General features: G+C 40.5%; 1 protein-coding gene across 3 annotated transcripts in view; it reads left to right on the top strand.

Annotated features, from left to right (window-relative positions):
* The window catches only part of Ell2 (elongation factor for RNA polymerase II 2), a 67,829-nt gene extending 57,331 nt beyond the window's left edge, over positions 1-10,498 (top strand). For all 3 annotated transcript variants that reach the window (XM_003479437.5, XM_063245385.1, XM_063245384.1), the window contains 4 exons: positions 1,136-1,202; positions 4,454-4,625; positions 6,555-6,599; positions 6,698-10,498. In XM_003479437.5, the coding sequence (XP_003479485.1) occupies positions 1,136-1,202; positions 4,454-4,625; positions 6,555-6,599; positions 6,698-6,814 (401 nt within the window). In that variant the 3' untranslated portion in view covers positions 6,815-10,498. The remainder of the gene's footprint in view (positions 1-1,135; positions 1,203-4,453; positions 4,626-6,554; positions 6,600-6,697) is intronic.
* The last annotated feature ends 12,593 nt before the right edge of the window (positions 10,499-23,091 follow it).

The raw sequence follows: 23,091 nt of genomic DNA, 5'->3' as shown, positions 1-23,091 counted from the left end.
ACAGTGATCCGGAGTCACCACCTCCTGCCAGGAGGACTGGACTCCAGCAAAATTGTGTTCTCAGAGTTGGCGGGAGAAGCAGTCCTAGGCTCTTTGCAGCCTGCCTTGAGGACATGCAGAATATCTTTCAGAACCTAGGTCCTCTGTATCTGTTCCCTGGCACCTGTGGCAGAGAGCAAATTATCCTTCCCTTGTACCCAAGCCTGAATCACATGTATGGACCTTTGTAAGCCCACCAGGTCTGTGTAACTTAGTGTGTTTTGACATTTAAAATACTAGACTAAGGAGTGAATAGATATTCATGTTTATTTTATAGCAGACATAAACATTATGCTAACAGGCAAGTTAGGGCTGTAGTTATTAGCTTAGCTTTACTTTAAATGATAAAAAAAAGATTATCCTAGTATAAGATCTAAACATAGCCCTTGAAAATGGTACATTGTAAATGTAATATTGAAAATGTACCCAGTGTAACAGCATCGTCATGACTGACAGGGATTTGGGAGGTTTTTTGTTTTTCTGTGGATTTTCCTTTAGGGGTGAGGTTCTTAAAAGAAATCTGTTTCATGTTATGAGGACCAGAGGTTAAAGGAGAATAAATCAACATTCAGTAATACCTTATTTTAAACCGATGGAAAAGCTTCCTACCCAATTCCACTGTCTGCATACAAAAAAGGTTGGCAGTAAAAATCCAGTGACCAAAGCAGTCTGTTACCTGATGTTACTGTCTCATCCGCCGTGTTTGAATCCCATGAAAAGTAGATGTTGATGTCAAATCTGTATCTACCATTGTGTGGCTGCATCTGCCACCACAGTCTCTGAATTGCTGGGCAGATGCCACAACTGCTGTTGAAAGAATAGAAGATTGACCTTGGGTTAAGATGGAATTCCTTTATTGTGCAGACACTGCAGTAGCCAGGGTGCTTTAAATGCCTGGCGTCAGTTCTGCTGGCGCTGGTCATAGGGCCTCTATTGTTTGTGTTCAATTGTATTCCTTGCTCACTGTTGCTTATTGAGATGGAAGAATAGAATTTGAGGAAAAGTGTTCCAGATGTTTCTAATCTATTTTTGAATTACAGGCATTTGATAACCATGCTGGTTGGTGAATGCTCTAAATTTGTTTTCTCTTTCCTAGGAGTTAAAGAGGGTTACACTGCCTCCGTGGAGCCTTCTTCAACAATTGAACTCCCGGATTATTTGATGTAAGTCCATCCATCTGCCAATGGAGAAAACAATTTAATTTTAGAAAGTTTGCAGATTCTTTTCCCATAATTTGTAAATCAGAAATGCCAGAAATAGAGTCCTGGAGCCACCCCTGCAATTGAAAGGCTGCCATTAAGCCTGCCCGTCCTCAAGCCACCCATGTCTGCATGAGCAGGTTGTTCCTCCCCCTGCTCCAAGCTGTGTTCGTTGGCCTTTAAGTATAGAGAAGCCTGGCCTTTGTTCCAGGGCCAGGCCAAGCTTTTGATTATGGAAGATTTCAGGGGTCTGACTCTTCAAAGCTGACAAGTCTATCAATGCATAGCCATTCACTTGGGCCCCCCAAAGGGACGGTTCATTACTGACAAAGTGCTTGAACTTCTGCACTGAGTAACACAAAGTAGAGTTGGGGTGATTTTCACTTAAATACATTCTGCCCTCAAATTAATTTTCGGAGACAACAATAGTAAAATTCAGTGATTTCACTTTAGTATCAGCTATGTTTTTCTGTTATGGCAATAAGTTGATACATGCCAAGCTGGGGACATTTTTGTAACTGCTTATCACAAAAATTATAAGTTGGACATATAATTCTAGCTTTTTTTAATAGAATAAAAAGGCTTCTGTAGGAACAAAATGATTAAGTTGCAAGGGCCATGAAAAGTAGAGTAAAAGAACAAACAGACCTGACAACAGATATCTTTAAAAATGAACAAATGTGCAAAATAGTTACACTGTAGACTAGAAAGCCGGAATCAGCCATGAACTGAGATTTTTTCCCCCCTATTGGGGCATCTCCATCATTTTTATCTTGCGATAAAGTTAAGCTCAGTTGTTTGGCCCTGTTTGTCTCCAGAGGAGAGAACATTTTGATTTAAAATGTGTGGCTCCCGCTTAACAGTAGTGTGAAAACTGTACTTAGGAACAAGATAGCATGAATCCATAATGCTGGCTGTCATCTAACAGGAGCCACAAAACCACACTGACAGCGCTGTCGTCTGAGACAGTATATGATTTTAGAAAACCTTGATGGAAAGTAGCTACCTCCAAGGGACCTAGAGGGGACAACCCCCCAACTCTCCACCCCTCCAGCTGCAAAGCCACCTCGCCTTAAAAATCTGCTGTGAGTCAGCCCCTCCCATAGCAACCACCAGGATACCACCCGTATTCACATTCTCTTGTGACAGATTTTGAGTGCCTCTTTTATTAATAGTGATCTATCTTTGTAATATATGACAAAGTCATGTGGGAAGACTAAAAAAAAAATCTGAACTTTTCCCTATGGATTTGAGGCAGTTGCTGTGTTTTGCCAACCTAATTAGTTAATTCTATATTTAAAGATTTTTTTAGGTTACTGGTCTAAGGGTGGTTGCTACATCTGCTTCAGTGTATTTCTGTATGTTTATCGTGTTTCTAGTGCTGAAACTGTGTGCATAGATAAAAGCAGTTTATTTTAACCGAAAGCTAAGGCTTACATAAATAAAAGTGATGAGAAAGTTCCAAAACTACAGAATTTAAGTTTCCTCACAAGAAATCCAAAAGGACAGACTAGAAAGCCTTTGACTCAATCATACTTAACCATAACACCATTAATTTTTATGTAAGAATACTTTTTTCCTTGTGGTTGTGAATTTTCCAGACTTATTAAGATATTATGATATCAAAAAAAAGATATTATGATATCACTTCATGGAGAACCAGCTGTAAAGCCATTATGGTTTTCATTAAAAGTAATGAAACGCTTTCTGTTTAAATGCTAGTAGAAGCAAACAACAACACAATTGTTGACCAGTTCGGCTTTTTTTTTCTACCCCAAGAAGATTACTAAACAAAATATTAATAGTGTGACTTTGGAGAAAGTAGGATAAATGTATTATACAGCAAACCAATTCTGATTTTCAAAATTGGTTCAGCCACTTGCTTGTGTATGCTTATCCCCAGGAAACTCTTGTCCCCCCGGGGCTCCGTCTGGTGTCTGGGAAGCATAGCTTCCCTCTGGCTGGCAGTGTTCCCTTCACAGCTGAGCCACCAGCAGGGCAGCTCTAAATCAGCACGCTACCAGTCTCAGTTACACTTAGAAAACTAACCCTCCACACTGTCTATCTCAGCATGAATAAAAATATTAATGAGGACACTGAGTTTGCTCGCTGCATCGCTTTTCTCACATTTCTAGCTAGGCATCTGTGATAGAACAACTTAAATAAAACTGGTATGATTACATAAAACCACTTGGAAAGGACTGAAATCTAAGGTATTACCACAGTGGAGAGAGAGTGTGTGCCCCCAGGGTGCAGCCTGGTGCTCCCACTACCTCTGTGAAACCTGTTTTTAATCTTAAGTGGTCAAGGGAATTTTGCATTCCACGACAGGAGCGTAGAATGCAGAGATCCAGGCCTGACACCCCAGTTTCTGTACTCACAAATAAATAGTGCTGCCTAATTTACTTACCACTGAATGAGTTGACACACTGGGAAACTGCCCTTCACCTACCTAAGAGCATTCACACCCCGGAAGAGAAAGCAGACTTGCACATTTTACTAAATGTGCACTGACTAATGATAGAGCACTGGCTTTCTGCTGCATATAGTATGGCACGTGAGTGTTAGAAACGAACTAAAGGATGCTTTTTCTGTTTCTCACTTAAAAAATAATATACTATCCCTCTGCGATTTTATATATTTATCTAATCAGAAATACAAGGAAAAAGGTAGAGGTGAGCAGGCCAGAGAAACCTTGCTGAGGATTTCTGCTTGCTACAGATCTGAAAGGCCAAAAAACAGGCTCCCTGTCCTAAAGGAGTGGGCCCAGGGACAGCTTTGACTTCAGCTCGCAGTGACTGTGACATTCTTCTGGTGTCCCATTACCCATCAAGTCCTTCTGCTCCACGCAACTGGTGACAGATGAACTGGCTTGTACCATTAGTGTGGTAGCGAACTGTTTTGTAGAGAGACAGGTTCAGGAAGCCAGATGTGTGTAAATACTATTCTCATTTTATGTAGTTGCACTTTAATTCCATTGCTGCTGTGCCTTTTTCACGTCTACTTTTCTTCCTTGAATCTTCTAAGTCCTCCTGTGTGACCAGTTCACCTAGAAGGTCTTTTGAAGGAATGACCTGGCAACAGACCAGTGGCAGAGTAGCACTAAATACTAGGGATAGACATGGGATACAGTTTCTAGGTTGTTGGTTTAAATCTCAGACTCAGGCACCATCAAGTTTGTTCTTTGGCTGATCTGTGTTTACCTTTCTTAATAGAAAATATATCGCTATTGTGTCCTATGAGCAACGCCAGAATTACAAGGATGACTTCAATGCTGAGTATGACGAGTACAGGGCTTTGCATGCCAGAATGGAGACAGTAGCTCGAAGATTTATCAAACTGGATGCACAACGGAAGCGCCTTTCTCCGGGCTCAAAAGAGTATCAGGTAAATGTGTGTGCACTCACACGGACGCACTCACATGCGTTACCTTCTTTCTTTGTCTTCCTGCCACCCCAGCCCCAGCCATTCCAAACACCAGTTTTCTCACAGACTAGCCTCTCTGCTGTTCATGAAACCAAACATTTGAAATACCTCTTGAAAATAAAGAAACACAGTGGAAAAAACTTTTGTGTGGCAGAAATGTAACGTGTAGCATGTTGAGAAGCATGCCAGACACAAATAGGAAAAAATTGTTGAATCCTGGGATTCCTTCAAGTATTTGGTTACACCACAACTCAACTGAGACTACAGATCCTAGGTCTGGCACTTTCCCTCAGACTGTACTGTTTCAAATAAATTGTTTTTAAATTATTCTTTTCGAAAACCACACTCTGACATAAGATGGGGAGCTCAATACAGATGTGAGCCATAAAGGGAGCATAAGACTATACAGTTTTGGCTTGAGATGAAGAAATTTTGATGCTTCCAGAGACTGAGATCTTGTGACCAGTTTTAATCCATCTTTACCTTATCTTACATGGCAGTACTATAGCTTCAAAGTGTCTGACCTGTCTTTGATTTTTTTCATAGTCCTCAGCAAAAAGACCAACAGAAATCAATGCTGCCCTCTTTGAATAAGCCAGATAACTCTGTCACACTTCACACCATCCATGGTACAGGGCCTCTTTCCCAGCCACTACTGCTGTTTTTGCATATGCAAGAGATGGATGAGTTTCCCCACAACACACTGAAACAATCCAAGACCACTTGTATCCTAGAGATGCCTGAGGTCTTGTATTAATGGGCCTTGATCAAAAGCTGATAGGAGTTACAGACTTTTCCAAAGAAATGGGGTATTTGAAGGTATTAGAAGTTGGTGAAATGGTAGTTTGGGCTTTATTTTTCCTACACAGTTATCATGATACGAAAGTATGCATGGTCATATTTAAACTAAAATATAATTCGCAGGATTGCTTAGTGATTAAGAGCTAGCTCTGAAGACATGTTTTATAGGTTGGATTCCAAGCTATCATTTAATACTTACATGACCTTGGGCAAGTTATTTAATGCCTCTTTGCCTCAAAGAAACAAATCAAAACAAATCATAGATAATCATAGAGTTGTTATGCGTAATAAATGTAAGTAAGCATTTGCAAACTGCTTAGATTCATGCTAGATACACGGTACATAAGGGCTAGCGAGCTGTTTTCCCCCAGCTGCCTACCCCATCACCACCAGTCACTCCTTACTGCTGGTTTCCAGAGTAGTCTTTCAAAAGTTTTATTAAGGTGTGTATATAAAATGTGTGTATGCATATATGAAAGTAAGTTTTCATGTGTACTACATTTAATTGAATCTGTGATTTCCTCTATTGTAAGATGCATTGTTGTGTTACACCCCAGCAACAAAAACCATGACACATTATTTTTTGTCCTGGTTTCACTAAAATGAAAAGATAGATGCATCTTAAAAGTAAGGAAATTTTTATATTATAGTGGTATTTGAAGCTGTTGATATTATTTTGTACTTTACTCTTTTCACCAACCAATATAATGCATCTTAGAGAATTTTTTTTTATATCATCACAGAAAACACTCCCCCATTTTTAACCGTCTGCTGATATCCTTTGTATGGATTTAGGAACATCTTGACATTGTTTGCTGTCTTTTGCTTTACAAGTTGTGCTGCAGTGAATAACCTTGGGCATGTATCATTTCACTCAGAGGAGAGTAAATCTGTAGTATGAGAGAACTGCTGAGTCAGTTTTGCATTTGCTATTTTGATAGCTGTTGCCAAATTGCCTCCCATGAAGGTGGTGCCAAGCTAAGTTCTCACGTCAACATTTGCTACACTCTGGATGACTGCATGTTAGCTACTCTGTTGCCAAAGAAAACAGTGTTGCTCTCTCCTGATCACTGATTTTTGATTTTGTAGAATGTTCATGAAGAAGTCTTACAAGAATATCAGAAGATCAAGCAGGTAAGTATCATCGCTGTTGACTTTTTAACCTATAGTTGAGAACAGTAAATTCATCAAGCTAATTCCTTACTGTTTGATTTTTATTTTTTTATCTGCAGTCGAGTCCCAATTACCATGAAGAAAAATACAGATGCGAGTATCTTCATAACAAGCTGGCTCACATCAAAAGACTAATAGGTGAATTTGACCAACAGCAAGCAGAGTCATGGCACTAAAACTCTGCTTGGACCAGAAGATGTGAATAAACTTAAGCTTATTTATTTAAAATTCCAAATGAGTTGTTGTAGATTCTAAAAAGATGAAACTTTGCCTGTTGAAAGTTTCAGTATTAGTAAACTTGAGTTACTTTTCTCTCTCTCTCTCTTTTTTTTTTTTTTTTTTTTTTGCTTCCCTGCATTTTGAAGCTGCTTTTTGCTGGTCATCCCCCCCACCCCGCCCCGTCTCTTTCTCTCTCTCTCAAGACTTGTGTTTGTTAATAGAAAATAATTTTTTAGATATTGGGGATCCAGTGTTTATATACTTCAAATCATTTTTTTCCTTAAAAACTTGTGTTTGTCATTAGAAATGATTTTTTAGATATTGGGGATCCAATGTCCACACTTAAAAGTTGTGTGTGTTTAAAAAAAAAAAAAAAAGTAATGTGTCAGGTGAAATGCTTTTGGATAAACAAGCCTATTTTCTGACCTTTCTTAATGCAAACTCTTTGCCTTAAATGGTAGAATATTTAGAAATTTGCACAAAATACAAAAAAAATTAAAACATTGTTTTGGAGGGTTAAAAATAGAAAGGTGTATGTGTATAGGTATTATACACATTTGTGTGTACAGGCTGACTTGATCCAGACTATTAAATCCACCCTGCAAGTTAACCCCCCATTGCAATGGTTGCCTTAAGGTGTTTGCTAGTCATGTACATAGTGTGGTTAATCATTAGCTACACTGCTTCCCAGCGATCAGAGCCACGGGAAGCACACTGTGGCCTACCAGCGTCTGAAAGCGTGTGCCCAACCTGTGTGCGTGCCGAGGTGATGTGGGCGTGAGCATGCGTGAAGGAAAAAGCTGCTACTCTCAGTAGGCCAAACGCTCAGGTTAAACAGCTGACGAGTGTTACTGTAGGGGTTTGTTGTTATTCTTTTCCTGTCAAATCGCTACTTCTATTATGGAAGAGGAAAGCATTTCCATTTCAACAGTTTATCAGCTTTATTAATGTTGGACAAAAATTGATATGTTATAAAAATGAAACAGATCTATAGTTTTGGGGCAAAATTATAAAAATTGAATGTGTAGGTAACATATTTATATACTGCTATAAAGTATTTTTTGAAGAGAGATATGCAAAGAAGCTATTACCTACATGAGATGTATATTTAAAGATGTTTTCATCCTGGGTGCCAGGAATATTAAAAAGCGGATATATTTAACCATAACATACTGTGATTCATCAAATAGCACAAACTTTCATTTCATGGAGTTTATCTGTTGACGCTGATTTAAACTATCACTTGTTTTATCATGTGGGAACATAAGTTATATGGTCAAAAATACAGGATTTTGGACTAATGTTGATTCAAGTTGTGTTGTCTTATCGTGTTGTCTTTTCAAAGTGCTGCCAGTTGAAAAGGGAAGCATTATGTTTACAAATCTGTTTTGAAATGTTTGCCAAAATTTTGGTAGTATCTTTAATAAAGATGTCTGTCTCCAGCATCCAACAAAATAAATAAATAACTTTGTCGTGTATCACTGTAAACCAGAAAATGTTGGTATCTAGGGAATATAAGAGACTATGTAGCTGAACTTTTCTCTTTGGAGTTCTTTCTAAAACTAACTGGAAAGATTATATAATATATTAAAAGTAGTATACAAAAGTATACAGACTTTACCAAGATCCCTTTCCACTACAATTCTAAAATATTATAGCAGAAATTTGATTTCTATGTAACATGGACATCCTTGGGAATTCTATTCCTTTTAGCATTGAGATCCCTGGTGCTGTTCCTTTTACCTCAGAATTGGTACAATCATTATTAAATATTAATTTATTACATACTTCTACTTACAAAAAGATATAAAGCTAGTAGTGATAAATTTGGTTCTCATATTATTATGGCAGAGTCTCCTGAGGGCTTTTTCTATAGGCAATGACTTTGTTGGTGTTACTTCTTGGACATCTTGGCTTTTTTATTAGAGACTGTGTCTGCTCTATGCTATGATCAATGTTTTTCAAAAGCAAGGTTCTTGGACCACTTGCATTACCCAAATTAGAATCTCTGGGTAGGGCCCAGGGACCTGCATTTTCACAAGTTTTATGTGTTGACTTTTGCTAGCTGAACTATTAGAACCATAGGCTTGAATGTGGCTCTAAACTTTTAAGGCTCTATATATCTGGAAATTTTGAACTGAAGGTCAGCCATTGGCTTTTGTATTTTTCTTAGCTCATCACTATCAGCAGGTGCAAATCACTTTTCCCCTCTGCATGATCTGAGGCACCCACACTCAGCCTTTTCACTGCCAATCTTGTTTCAGAACCTGTTTACAAACAAGCCTTCCAGTTGATTAATCATTATATCTTGGAGCTCCTCCCCACCCACATCAGCACATCTTCTGGTTTACAAGTTGGGTAACAATGAAATCTGGAGATGCTCTATGAAAATCCAGCATTACACACCCATACACATGACCACATACCAGTAAAAGCCTTAATTTAGACATTTGTTCTGTACATTGGACATATTGTATATCTATCGGCTGCAAATCTTGGAATACGTGGTATCACTATAATCCTTTTTCATTCCACACTATAAGACTTTTAGACCCTTGCAAATGATTGCCCTAGAAATGAGTTACCCCTTAGTATCAGTTACTCAGTGGAAGAATGTAGTCTTTGTTTTGAAGAATCCTAAGTGTAAAACAGCACTGTCAATATTAAAAAGTGAGTTGTGCTGTTTTAAAGTCACATATCATTGAAAACAATTTGAAATCTTGAAGGTTTATACCAACACCCACAAATCTATTCCAGACTGAACAAGCAGCTAATTTAAACCAAATTGAGAAAAAAAAAAAAAAAATTGACCGTGTGGGTTTGTTATGTAGGGATTTCACCTACCTTGTTGGTTATTTCCCTTGAAACACTTTAGAAGGGCTGACTTTCAAATCTTTAAGCAGTAAGAGACCGTCAGTAGTTGCTCTCGGAGGTTATTGGTGTGGTCAGTTTTTAATTATCACTCAATGCATTGATATTAAAGTTCAGTATTAACCTTCTTTCCTCTCTGATTGATCTTACCACCTTTATAGGAGCTTTTTTCCCCCCAAAAAAGTGTTTCACTCTATTATGTAAAACAGTTGCAAGATGTTGCTGTGAGGTTTAGACCCAGAGGGCCCTCAGTTGAGATGCTACATGGGCGTCTTGCCTGGCCCTCCCTCTATGTCCTTTGCTTCCGAAATTTGGCTGAGTCTCTGGCCAGTTCATGTCATCTCTGTGCCTGATGTGTGCTGCTCTGCTTCAGAAATCCTTGCAGCTTATTACTTGCCCCAGTGTTACTAAACTCTTTTCTCGTGTGTCCTGGATGGGGGAAAATTAGAGCCAGTGCTTTGAGAGGAACATTTGGGGGGAGATGTAACTGACACTACTAAATGAAGATGGCAGAAGATGTTGTCAATGTTCTTTGTAACCTGAAAACTGAATGAGGGTGTGAGACTCATTTCAAACTATTTTGAAGTGTTAAAAATACACACACACACACCCATACATACGCTGTTTCTCAGTTGTTCCACCCCAACCATGCTAGGCCTCTCAAAGATGAAATGTCAGAGGGGCTTTTCAGTTGTTACTGACCTCAGCAGCTGTGGTGGCCCCTGTTGTTCTACACTGATTTCAGTTCAATAAAAATGTTAACTTTGCAATTCTGGTACTTGTTTTTCCTTTGTGTCATTTCAAGGCTCTTGGTCTTTAAACAAAATAAAATAAAATATGTACCTGCATGCACGGCACACATACAGACAACAGAATGCTCTCTGATGCCCTAGTGTAAATGGTCTTCCCCAGACATAGATGTTGCTTATCTGTGACTCCAGGAAACCAGGAACAGGGAATTTGCCCCAGGGCCCTGCTTGTTTTGCGCATAGTACGTGTCTATCATGGCAGCATCACAAAGAGGAACAGGACCTCGTCACCGTCACGTGATCAAGAGTCCACTGTTGCTCACATTTTGCATGTATCCATCTCTCTTTGCCATGGTTATTTCCTTTTTTCATTCAGGGGCATACCCTGAGGCTTAGAAAAGAAACTTCTCAAACACACAGCTAATGACAGTGTCTGAGACAGCCGAGCTCCTCCTTAGGCCCTCCTGTCTCTACTTAGGTCAAGTGCCAGTTCCAATCACACAGGCTAGCGAAACCCTTTCGATTCCAGAGGTAGAGTGTTGGAGCTGAGGTGTCGACTGTGAATGACTCTTGGGGAGTTAACCCACCTCAAGTGACAGAATAAGTCTGATGAGAGATCCAAATACCGAGAACAGGTTGTTACTTTGCCACTTTGAAGCATGTTCATTCTTCACAGGGAGCGGCACAGGTAGACGTGGGGGTAAAGAGTGCATTCTTGTAATACCAACTTCTCTTCATATTAGAAGACTCTCCCGGCAGCAGACTCCAGTTTTCAGGGGTGCCCAGTTGAAATCAGACATACGAGCACTACCAGTTAGTGATCTCCAGTTACTGGAAGTTCTGTGAAGGAATATTGTAGGAGAAAAGAAAGCCTCAGCTCAGCACTGGCATTAAAGGACTAGGACAATTAGTGCCAGCAGGGACTGATTAGGTTTACAAGGAGCCTGGAGGATGAATAAGGTCCTAAAGATTGTCATTGTGTCCCCAAGCCTACCAGCCCTTCCCCCAGCAACATCTGCCATGGCACTCACAGGTGTGCTCCACTCTAAATGAAAACATCCTCTCCCCTTCCCTTCCCCCATCCTCCTCCTCCTTGGGCTAGGAAAGAAGTTTCCTTGGGGAAAGCACCTGAGAGTCCTGCTCAGCATAGCTGTGCTGTCTGCCCGGAGCACTTAGGAGTGTTTGTTGAAGTATTTTGCAGGTAGAAACATTGACATCAGCCTTGACTGATGGCAATAGGGACAAGGGCAGAGAGCAGCCTTGAGGTTTCAAGGTGGGGTGTTTAAGAGTTTGTTTTATTGAATGTTAGATATATGTGTACCTGCTCTTCAGGTTTTACCTTTCAAAGATCGCCCAGGTGCCTGGCAGAGGTAGCAGGTGGCTCTGATATTTACAATTGCTTAATAGTCAAGTTGAGAGTCAGAGGATTCCACTGTGGGTGACAGTGAAGATGTGTCATTTTTACCGGCTGCCTGTTTGATTCAACTGACCAGCCGGGCTGGTTTTCTTACTCTAATGAGAAAGCTGGTATAATGTGGACACTGGGAGATGGGACAGTAAACACTACGTATCTAGGCCTACGAAAGGCCAGTAGGTGCTTTCTGAAAAGGAGCCCACATAATTAGCCAGTGTGTTAGGAGCTGGTCCCAATGCCCTTTGTACTGGGTTTACAGAATCCCATTGTGTTACGCGGGCAGCCCGATCTATCTTAGCCTCATTTCCTGCTACATCCACTCTGCACATGGTCACATAGGCCTTCCCTCTGCTTCTCCAATGTACACTGCTGCTCCCGCCCCAACCCCCAATAAGTGAGGGAGCTCTGCACCTCTGTCTCCTATCAGGGACCCCTGCAGTGAGCCTCCAATCTCATCAGGTGTTTTTAGGGAGGGAAAAAAAGACCGAGAGACAAAATGGTGGTGCCATGGGGACACCAACAACTGTTGAGCAGTTGTTCACAAGGAACAAAAGGCCATGAGTCAGCCAGAACCCCAACATTTATTGATTGAGGAGGAAATCTGAGGATCTTATGCTAAGGAGTATCTTGCCCTAGAATAAATTAGAGAGGCTGTTCATATAGGTCATATTTAAAATTGATACTGTATCAGGTTTCTGTGCTATTTCTCCTCCCAAAATCATCATGATAGGAATTAGTTAACAATGGCAGATTGGGAGTCTTCAGCCAGGACTGACTATGTGGGCCCTTATAAGAACTAGTTTTTTTTTCCCAATATTAGCATTCACATTTCTAGTTTCCCTGAAACAGTTTACAGTGGAATATGAAATGAAACAGTTTTAATAGTTACTTTTGTATTTTTTAAATTGCTTTCATTTCTCAGGGTCCCAGTAGTGAATAACAGTCTAAAATAGTGTATGATTTTTCCATCTTTCTAAAACTATCTCTAGCCTGACAGTTCTTTAAATTCAGCAGGAGTGGTTTTTCACTGCCGTGTATTAGACGCCTCACATTTGTGTCAGCTCCCAAGCAGACATCCTGAGGATAATCAGAGGACTCTGGCATCCCATCCTGGCATGGCGGAGCTAGCAAAGCCCGTCAGTGGTATCCAGATCCACAGCCTTCATTCCGCAGATGATGAAATGAGGTTGCCGAGTGACAGCTGTGAGACCCTGCAAGCTTGCACACTCTTCCTTGGCGGATCTGAGAGTGGCCACTGGGAGTGGGAAAGAACCAAGATGCTGCACCGTGGCACAGGCAGTGGGCCCAGGGCTTCAGAGCAGAGTTGAGCCAGACAGCCTGGCTCGGAGGCCTGGCTCTTCCACGTACTAGCTATAGACCACAGTTGGATTTCGGAAGCCCTCTGCCCTCAGTTTCCCATCTGCCTCAGAGCTGGGAAACTGCACGTGTAAAGAGGCATATGCATGTTCATTGCATATTTTAAAATGATTTCTTTCCATCCTTTATGTGAATATGGAAAGTTTTTATATTGCAGTATTCTTGACAGAGCAGCCTATCAGAACTGAAAACCTCTATTGGCTTGATACAGACATTTTACTAATTGATTGAGCTCCCCGGGTAGACACAACCCAGAATGTTTTCAAGGCTCTGTTCCTGGTTGTTTTCTGAATCTCTTCAGGTATATTAGCTTCTCGCTGCATCATGGCTCCCAGGAACCTATGTAGTGCCAACGCCTTTGTTCCAAAATTGAGCTTAACTTTGAATATTTTCTCTACCCTCTTTTGCAGTTTTTTATATAAAATATATTATTTAAAAGAGGGGACGTAAGCTTACATGTTTAGTTACTGGGGGGACATACAGACAAGATGCTTTGGGGGCAAGTGCTGCTGTGAAAATGACTCCCTCTTACACCTCTGAGTGCTTCCTTCACTCCTGGATAGAGTTCATTTAAATCAGCTCACTTAAGGGGCACCTAGGGATCTCCAGGGGTCTGGTGGCCACCTGAGCTACAAAACTCCGCAGCTGACAACCGCTGTAAGAGGACACTGGGGACCGATGGTAAAGCCACCTTGCCACCCACCTCTTTCTCTCTCTGCCCCTGTTGACAGGTCTGCATTGCTGTGGTAACCAATTAACCCCCTGCTCCTGGCTCTTCTTACCTGAATGAACTATCCTACTCCTCCCTCCTGTAACTGTACACCGCTTACCATTTTTCCTTGCCCTTGGTTAAAGATGATTTGGTTTATAGATGATGAGAAAGCCACTTCGCCATTTATAAGCGTAAAAGCAAAGTATAAGGTTTGGAAAGTGGGATTGAAAGGGCTTTGTAGTGTTGAGGGGAAGCAGTGGAATGTGGATCCCTACACCAGGTCTGAATCCTAAGGGTATGACCCAGGGCAATTTGCAATTTGTTGAAGGCCATGGATCTTCCTTCCACATCTGATAAATTAGGGTAGCAGCTGCATACCACTGTTAGGTGAGGAGTAAATGAGACCCTTGCACTGAAGTAGAGGGGCTGGGGAGGGTGATCACAGAGCGACCCTCCTCTCATTTGTACCCCTTGCAAGCCCCGTTCAGAGACTCTGCCTTCAGAAATAAAATGTCTCACTGATCCCATAGTTTCTTCAGAACACCTCATCTTGGACAAACCCCATAGCCCCATTTAGCATGGTCTCAGTTCAGCAGTGTACAAGTCCAGTCTTGTATCCAAAACTCAGAAGTACATTTTAAGTTAAAGCACCTGCCTTTCCATCTTAGGTCTAGCTGAAGCTGGAAGCCAAGCGTATCTTACCATCCTCCCTTCTTCCAGCTCAGCTTCCTCTGGGGTCGAGAGAGCAAGGGAGAGATGAGAAGTGAGAGGCAGAAGTCTTGGCAGGCACCTCTGAAATCTACCCAGGCACTGTCAGAATCTGTTCGGTGCACCTTGGGCCCTCCTCTAACCCTTGCATTGTCCCTTCAGCATGTGCCTCCAATGGGACACCCCTGGCCTCAGAAAGCTAGTGCTTGGTGCCCTTTTTAAATTGGCAAGCCAACATGCCAGCTGGAGGTGTGATGGCTAGGCTTTCATCCACCCTCCTGTCCTGACCACAAACACTTTAGGCCAATGCCTGGAGCACAACAACTTCCCAAATGCATCCTCAGCTCGGCTGTGGACTTTTATTTTATGGCATGAATCACAGCAGCCCTCTGAGTTTCCAAGCCTAAAAAGACATGAGTCAGTTTTTCTAAGTGGTCTTTCTGGCACTGCTCGCAAGGGCCCTTTGAAAAGAGCACGTCATCAGTTCTCTACAGACACCTTTGCTTTCCCATATCCACTGATTTCTCAACTGTTATCCCTTCCTTATGCCATGAAAGGAGGCACAAGCAAAGGGGAACAAAACTAGGGTTTTCACCACACTCTTTGCAACCCCATATGTGGGTTCAGGACACAACTTTTCTTGTAGAGGTAAACCAAGATGAAATAGCTCCAATTGCCTTATGCCTTCAACCGAAGCTGTCAGAAAGTCCTACATAATACTTGTTAAATGTTTTTGTGAGTCTAGCATTTGTGTTTTAATTCAGCAAATATTTACATGCACCTAGGCTTTGTGCTTGATAGCAGGAAAACAGCACTGAACGAGGCAAATGTGAATTATAGAAATTGATTCCAATTGTAGAAAATGCTGCAAAATAAGTTTAGCTGTGGGATGAACAATTAGATGAAGAGCAGTGGGGGGATGGGGTAAGGCCTCCCCAGGAAGCGCTGTGGAGCTCGGACTTGCTGGTTGAGAGGAGAGGACCAGAATGAAAGAGCATGTTGCAAAGCCCTGTGATAAGAATGCTTGTGGCACTCGCTGAGTGCATGCTTACCCAATTCACTTCGCAACAGTAAAAGCCACTTAGCGTCTTGCTCTGTTTGTTATTGGGCTTCCTCTTTCCATTGCTGCGTTGCCTTCACGAGGCATTTCTGAGATGATGAACCCAGACATGATTCCCTCCACAAGACCCAGCATTTCAGATGATTGCCTTACCAAAGACATTGAAGTGCTTGAGGTTCTTATCCGGAAGCCTCATGTTACCATTTTCTTCTGAGGAAAGTTTGCAAAATAGACATTGCTTTTGTGAGCCTGTGGACTCCAGGATGGTGCCTGAGATTTCACATGAGAAAATCTGAGCTGGGGCGCAACTGTGACCATATGCTACATCCCTTTACCAGGGCTCCGAGGTCCCGTAAGAAATGGCTATCTACAGAATATCCTTTCATTTGTTTATCCATCACTCTCAAAAACTTTTCTACCATTCTTTATAAATCCACATAATAAAATTTTCTTAGTTTTATGCTTGTGGTGGGTTAACTAATGGTCGACTTGTTGAGTGGAGTTGGCATGGATCTGGGTGTGGAAGACCCACCTGAGGAATGTGGTCAACAGCAGGAAAAGAGAACTGGAGGAGAAGATGGTGTTGATTCTCTGTCTGGCTGGTTTTCCTGATATGAACTCAGCTGTTCTTGTCATCAGAGGAGCTCAGGTCCTTGCTGTCCTTGAGGAAGGCTGTGGTTCTCTTCTAGGGAGCTCAGTCCATACCTTGAAAGTTCCTTCCTAGTGCTAGTGCAGATGTTGACCCAGATCCTTCATCCTACTCACATAGACTTTCCTACCTCTACCACTGATCTTTGGGCCTTCCCAGAGCAGAACTGTAAAACAGATTTGTATGAGTCATTGTTGTAGGCTCTAGGCCTCCAGTTGGACTCATGGAGGACACTGCCATGGACTCTGGGTCTTCAGCTGGACTCATTCAGGACATTGCTATGGTATCCAAGCCCTCAGCTAGACTTTTTGGGTCTCTAATGCATGGACAGATCTCCTGCACTCTTTTGCATTTGACTCTTTAGGTTAATATTGTAAAATAATCCTATAAATTATGTGTCCTGTATCAAATCCACTCCCTTGTAAACCCTGACCACAACAAGGATGGAGACAAAAGTATGTCTTTTCTGGTGAGCCAATGTATCCCTGTACTGGATAATGAGAACTTTGGAGCCCACTGTGTTGTCTAATTTGCTTGTCAGCCTGGAAGACTGAAAACTATGTTTAGTACTCAGTTGTAATTGATCGCCTTAGTTGGGTTTTCTGGTGTGTACCTATGTCCCCGCGTCTGTAGTCAGTGATATCTTTTCATCTATGTTTTAATAATTTTGTGATTCACTAATATTTATTGCATGTTTCTAATCTCTTTTTACGCGATTAAAAACATAGTATTGGTATAATTTCTAAAATGAAAAACAAAAGAATAGAGTGTTTATATTTCTGTGGGTTTCCTGCATCTAAAAACTCATACTACCTAAACTCAAAATTGAGTTACAGAAAGCAAAGAAAACTTCAAAACATTCATCATCTCAACTGCTACATTCTACAAAATCTAGCCTGGAATACAATAAAAATTTGTAATGGTCATATTTTAAAGATGAGTAGTTCTGAAAATATGACTCATTATTTTTTGGTTAGGAGCATTCTCCACAAATACCTCATCATTTAAGAAATTTCCAAATAGTAAACTGAATGTCCTGTACCAACACTTACCAAATACATGTCTATTACTGTGCAACAAATCACTCCGGAATTTAGTAGATTAAACACCAAATATTTGTTATCTCATGCAGTTTCTGAGAATCAGAATTCTAGGAAGGGCTTAGTTGCGTAGTTCTAGCTCGGGATCCCTCACAGGTTGTAACCAGCGGATGACAGGATGTACTCAGCACGACGCTTGATTGGGGCCGGAGAATCCATGTCCAGGCTTACTCACATGGTTGCTGGCCAGAACGCAGTGTTCCTCATCATGGGGAATTGTTCATACCCTTGGGGAATGTCCTCACACATACAGACCAGCTTCTTCCAGAGAGATGATCGAACACAGGCAATCACACCCATGATGAAAGTCACTGTCCCTTATAACCTAATTTCAGAAATGCAGACTCTGATGGTAACAATTCTATTCTGTGTCCACTATAATTCCTTTAGGAATAAAACGATAGCCCTCAAACTACCTTAATTTTTGCTAAAAACAGAACAAAACAGAATATGGATTCTTCTTGTCTCTGAAAAATATTCTATTTGTCAGTCCATGAATGACAGCTGATTGCCATCCAAGAAATTCTAAAGTAGTGAACTGAAAGGATGCAGCAGTCTGTTATGTGAGTACTCAAGGTTCTGATGTGAAAACATACAGAAGAGGGAAAATGTGAGAGAAGACACAAAAAATAGTTCAGCAACCTGTCCAAGTTTGGTGGCTTGCCTCACCTCATGGCATAGCTCATGCATTCAATAAAACAAATCATTCTGGCACATGTGCCATGGGGTAGCAGCACTCTGGGCACTGATAATGTAGTCAACAAAACAAGGTCCCTGTCCTCAAGATATTTACAATGTGAAAGTCAGCACCAAACATTCTCAGGGGAAGAACAGAGGAAACAAATTCTTCTGTATTCAAACGTCTTCTTTAACAGACCCTTGTATAACTTTCCCTGCATGCCTAGTGTTGCTTTAACACTTTGGAAATAACTGAGTAATCTGCTTTTCATAATCACTGATGGTTCTATCCCCGCTTTATGGATGAAACACAGAAAGGTTCAGTACCTGTTTCAAGGTTGCACAGCCACCCAGGAAGCGACAGAGCAGGACTCTGGGCCCAGGCAAGATGGCGGCGGAGTGCTTTCTTGTTGCCGCCAGCACAATGCTGGAGTGTTGTGTCTGATTTTTGAGTGACCATTTGTGCCAGTTTAAAACTTACCCACAAACAGAACATTCTGATCACTAAGTGCTACTGCAAACATTGACCCGTGACCTAAGACTGACAGTTTTCCTCTAAAGAGAAGTTTTCTTTAGCATTCAGTATCTAAAGAATTGAATCAGAGGCCACAGAAAAGGATTCCAGAAGTGGCCTGATGTAGAAAAATAAAAGTGGAGAATTGGAAGGATTTCCTTGTCACCTTTTGGTCCCTTTCCCACATCTCTCAAGATGACAAGGCAGGGATGGGGCTGGGTCCTCTGGTACAAAGTGTTGCATTTTGCTGGGTCTTTGGGCAAAATCCATGATCAGCTGTGCAGACAGCACAGCAGGAAATTGCATGTTATTTCCATGAAAGGACCCAGGCGTGGCTCAAGGGACTCCCCACTGCCAACGTCAAAAAGGGCAAACCAGAGCTCAGAAGCAAGGTACAACCAGCAGCAGAATGCAATATGAAGGTCATGCTGGACAAAAGGCAGTGTGTGGCTTTGGTCTGATGATGCTGCAGGGGCCACGGTAAACAGCAAAGGGGACATGACAGTTCCAGCTGACCAGGATGAGGTGTGCAGGTGTGTGTGGCCATGTGGCCAATGCTGGCAGCACTGCAGAAGTTTATGGTGTCTTTATATTTTAAAAAATACCCATTAAAAAGGGTTTGCAGGCCCCCACCCTCCTACACACACACACACACACACACACACTGCCAGACATCAGGTTGAGATGTTGCAGTATACACTGTATCTGGAAATCAAAGTGTGAGTTTGGACCCCATTCACAGGAGGGAAGGACAGGACAGATGGGAGGGTCAGGTGTGGACTCTGTGGCATAAGTGTACCCAAGAAATGCTCTAGGAGAGGACAGAATCAGAAGGACACCTTCAAGCAAAGTAATTTCACCCCATGACCTCCCTAACTAAACAACCATGACTATGATGGTGATTGTCTTAGTTACTTTGCTCATTACTGGGATAAAATACCCTACCCCAAAGTTGAGGGAAGGTTTATACTTTGTAGAGGTCTCAGTTTGTAATTGACTGGCTCCAAGGCAGGGTAGCACATGGCAGTTGGACAATCTTCATGGCCACAGAAGACAGCAAAAGCAACAAGAGTGAGACAAACCTCTTCTTGTCCCTTATATGGTATCCAGTTTACCAGGATTAGGGAGGTGCCAATTCCAATCAGTGGCCTGATCGAGCAGTCACCCACCCTTAAGCCCAGCACCGTTAATCCCAACATGGCCCTATGAATCAATCACACACTGTAGATTCAGCTACCTTCAAAAACATTCTATGATTGAATGAGGCTTTAGGGGGACATCTAGACACAAACCATAACAGTGATCCACTTCAAAACAAAGATGTGACCTTGGTCATGTTCATCTGATGTGGAAAACCATTCCTGCTCTTTGCAAAAAATTTCAAGTACTACATAGTAAACACAACAAAAAGTATGTTTCTATTCTGTCTCGCTAATCCCGTACTTCAAAGATAGTTGTGGAGAAAATACAGCTCCATGCAGTATTTTTGCTTTTTTTGTGTGTGTTCAAATAGGATACCAAGCTATAGATTTGCCACTTAAAGTTTTACTTAATAATATTGTTTGTATATCATCCCATGATAGTCCCTCTTGATTTATTTTATCCTTATTAACAACTGCATGATATTCTCTCATTTGTGTCATAATTCTATATTATAATAAGTCCTCCTGATTGAGAATCAGATTATTCCTAATAGTAAAAATCAGGGTGTGGTGGTGCATGTTCGTAATCTCAGTATCTGAGAGGCTGAGGCAGGAAGATTAACACAAATTTGTGACCAGCTTGCATAGTGAGTTCAAGGACAACTCAAGTTATATAATGAGACCCTGTCTCTAAAACAAAACAACATGAAACAAAACACGGAAACCATCTCCAACAATGGCCAGAGAAAAAAAATTGTATCTCTGTGGCTCAGCATTTTAATTATTAATTCTTGTCTCAGTCATCAAATCCTCTTAAGACAAAAAAAATATACCATAACTGACAGACTGTTCAGAAATCATTTATAAATTTAGAACTTTGAAATATGGTACATCATTGATTTCTAGATATGAGAAAGTAAATTTTGTTTTTTGAATTCAGTAAGTTTTAGTGGTAACTATGACTCCATCCTGTGACTCAGGAGAGAAAAGTAAAAGCTAATTTTCTTATTTTCCTGCCTACAATTTTGAACGATTATGTCATTGTATCATATGTCATGTTGTATGTTTATACTATGATGATGTTGCATTCCGTTCTTTTTCTTGTTCTTTTATACTTTTTTATTTTATAAACAAAAAACAAAATTCCATATCCAGCTAAAAGAATAACAGTCATTATTACACTGTGTAATTTGTTATCTTCAAAGTGGTTACTCAGTACAAGACATAAGTCAGAAATGGTGAGAGTACACAAGATGCAAAATCCTCACTAAGTACTGTGAAAGGGTAAGAATTTGCTTAAAGGGAAAAAATATCTCAGGGAAAAGGGGAGAAAAAGGGGGAAAAGAAAAACTATCTAAATTTGTACAAACACACTTAAGATGATTGTGCTACTAATTCTATTCATTCTTGGAACAAAACAGTTAACATTCATAGGATTGGATCAGTTTTGCATGTTTGTGTCTGGTGATCTGAGGAACTCTTTTGAAGACCACTAGGCATAATAACAACCTTAGTCATGTTCCTACCACCTTGTTTTGAGGGCCTATATAGTCATTGTTTTGGGCTCTTTGCTATTATTATTTATGTCTTTTTTGTTTTCTCTAGTAATTTGGATTTTTTTTTGGTTTTCTCTCTAATGCAGAAAGGATAGATGTATATGTGAGGCTTATACATGCCTAGAACTTCTCCTAAACAGTTTATGAGAATCAATTGTATTATGAGTGATGATATAAACAGCTACTTTGAAGAAAAACAGACATTATGGTATCCATTGCTGATTCTGTATCATCATGCTGTGAAACCCAGTAATGCTGTTATTCTTTATTTAGAGTGATTTTAGTCTGTTTTGTATTATTTAATTTCAACATACATTAAGATATAGACAGCTATTTTGAAGAGACATTACAGTAGCTATTGCTGATTTTCATATTGTCTGGTTTTGAAGGCCTGTAATGCCTTCATTATTCTGTTTTGATCAGTTTTATACTATTTTGTCTTGCATGAATTCATTGTGTGTGGAGATATAGACAACTATTCAGAAGAAACAAAATACATTATGGTAGCCGCTGTTGATCTCCTGTTGTCTTGCTTTGAAATCTGTGTCACTTACATTGTTTTCTTCTAGTCTGCTTTGTTCTGTTTTACCCTCTTTAAAATAAAAAAGACATAAGTCAAAAACATCCTTATGAAAAGGAAACAGATAATACACAAATTTATTTTCAATGAACTAAGATTAAGTAGTAGCATAAATGAAACATTGTTATATATATTGAAATACTCTTACACAGAATATGTAACCTGAGGAAGTGTTTGAACTTCTCCCTACTTTCTATTTCTCTCTTTTCTATTTTACCTTTCATTTGGGTGTATAATATATATCTAAACCCATAGATAGATAGATAAGATAGATAGATAGATAGATAGATAGATAGATAGTTATAAATAAATGTATAGCGCTCATATAAGAGAAAGCGTGTGATATTTGAGCTTGTGTATCTGGGTTATTTCATGTAACATTATGTCCTCAATTGCATTCATTTATCTATGCACACCTCAAGTTTATCTTTCTTTGTGGCAGTGGAGTACTCCTTTGTATGTAAATACAATCATTTCCTTATCCGTTACCCACTGATGGACATGTATGTTGTTCCCAAGATCTAGTTGTTATGAATTGTGTTGTTGTAAACATGGCTATGCATGTACTCCCGTATTATGGTTTTAACTCTTTTGGGAAAATACCTACAAGGGGAATAGATGGATCAAATGGAATTTCTAGTTTTAGGTTTTTGAGGAATCTCCACAGGTTTCCATAGAGGTTGTACTGGTTTACATTCCCACCAACAACGTAGTTGAGTTCCTTTCTCGCTACTTCCCTGTCAGCATTCTGTTCTTTGACCACGATTTTGCATGCCTGTGGTGTAGCCATATATTTAGGCAGATTCAAGTCTTGACCTTTGCCTTTGACTTTAGATTCTTCTTTTGTTATGATTCATCTTTTGGTTAACTAGAGTTCATTCTCCCCTTCTTTTCTAGTCGAATATTTCAGTTGAAACACCTGAGGTCAGCCTGCTCTTTTTGACCTTATAGGAAACTGGCCTTTTCTATTAAATGTACATGGAATGCTTCCCCTGGCCTCACGGTTCAGTGGTTTGACTTACTTTGTGTCTCATGGCAATTGCCTTGACCATGTTTTCCCACCTGAATTCTCTCTTCATCTACACAGTTGCAGCATCCTTTACTTCAGTGGCATTTTCTCTAAC

This window comes from Cavia porcellus, unplaced genomic scaffold (assembly GCF_034190915.1).
Source record: "Cavia porcellus strain 051 isolate PalLab524CR breed Dunkin Hartley unplaced genomic scaffold, mCavPor4.1 scaffold_2, whole genome shotgun sequence".
Taxonomy (NCBI): Eukaryota; Metazoa; Chordata; class Mammalia; order Rodentia; family Caviidae; genus Cavia; species Cavia porcellus.
Note: the sequence above shows the minus strand (reverse complement) of the source record. Positions and strands in the feature narration are given on the sequence as shown.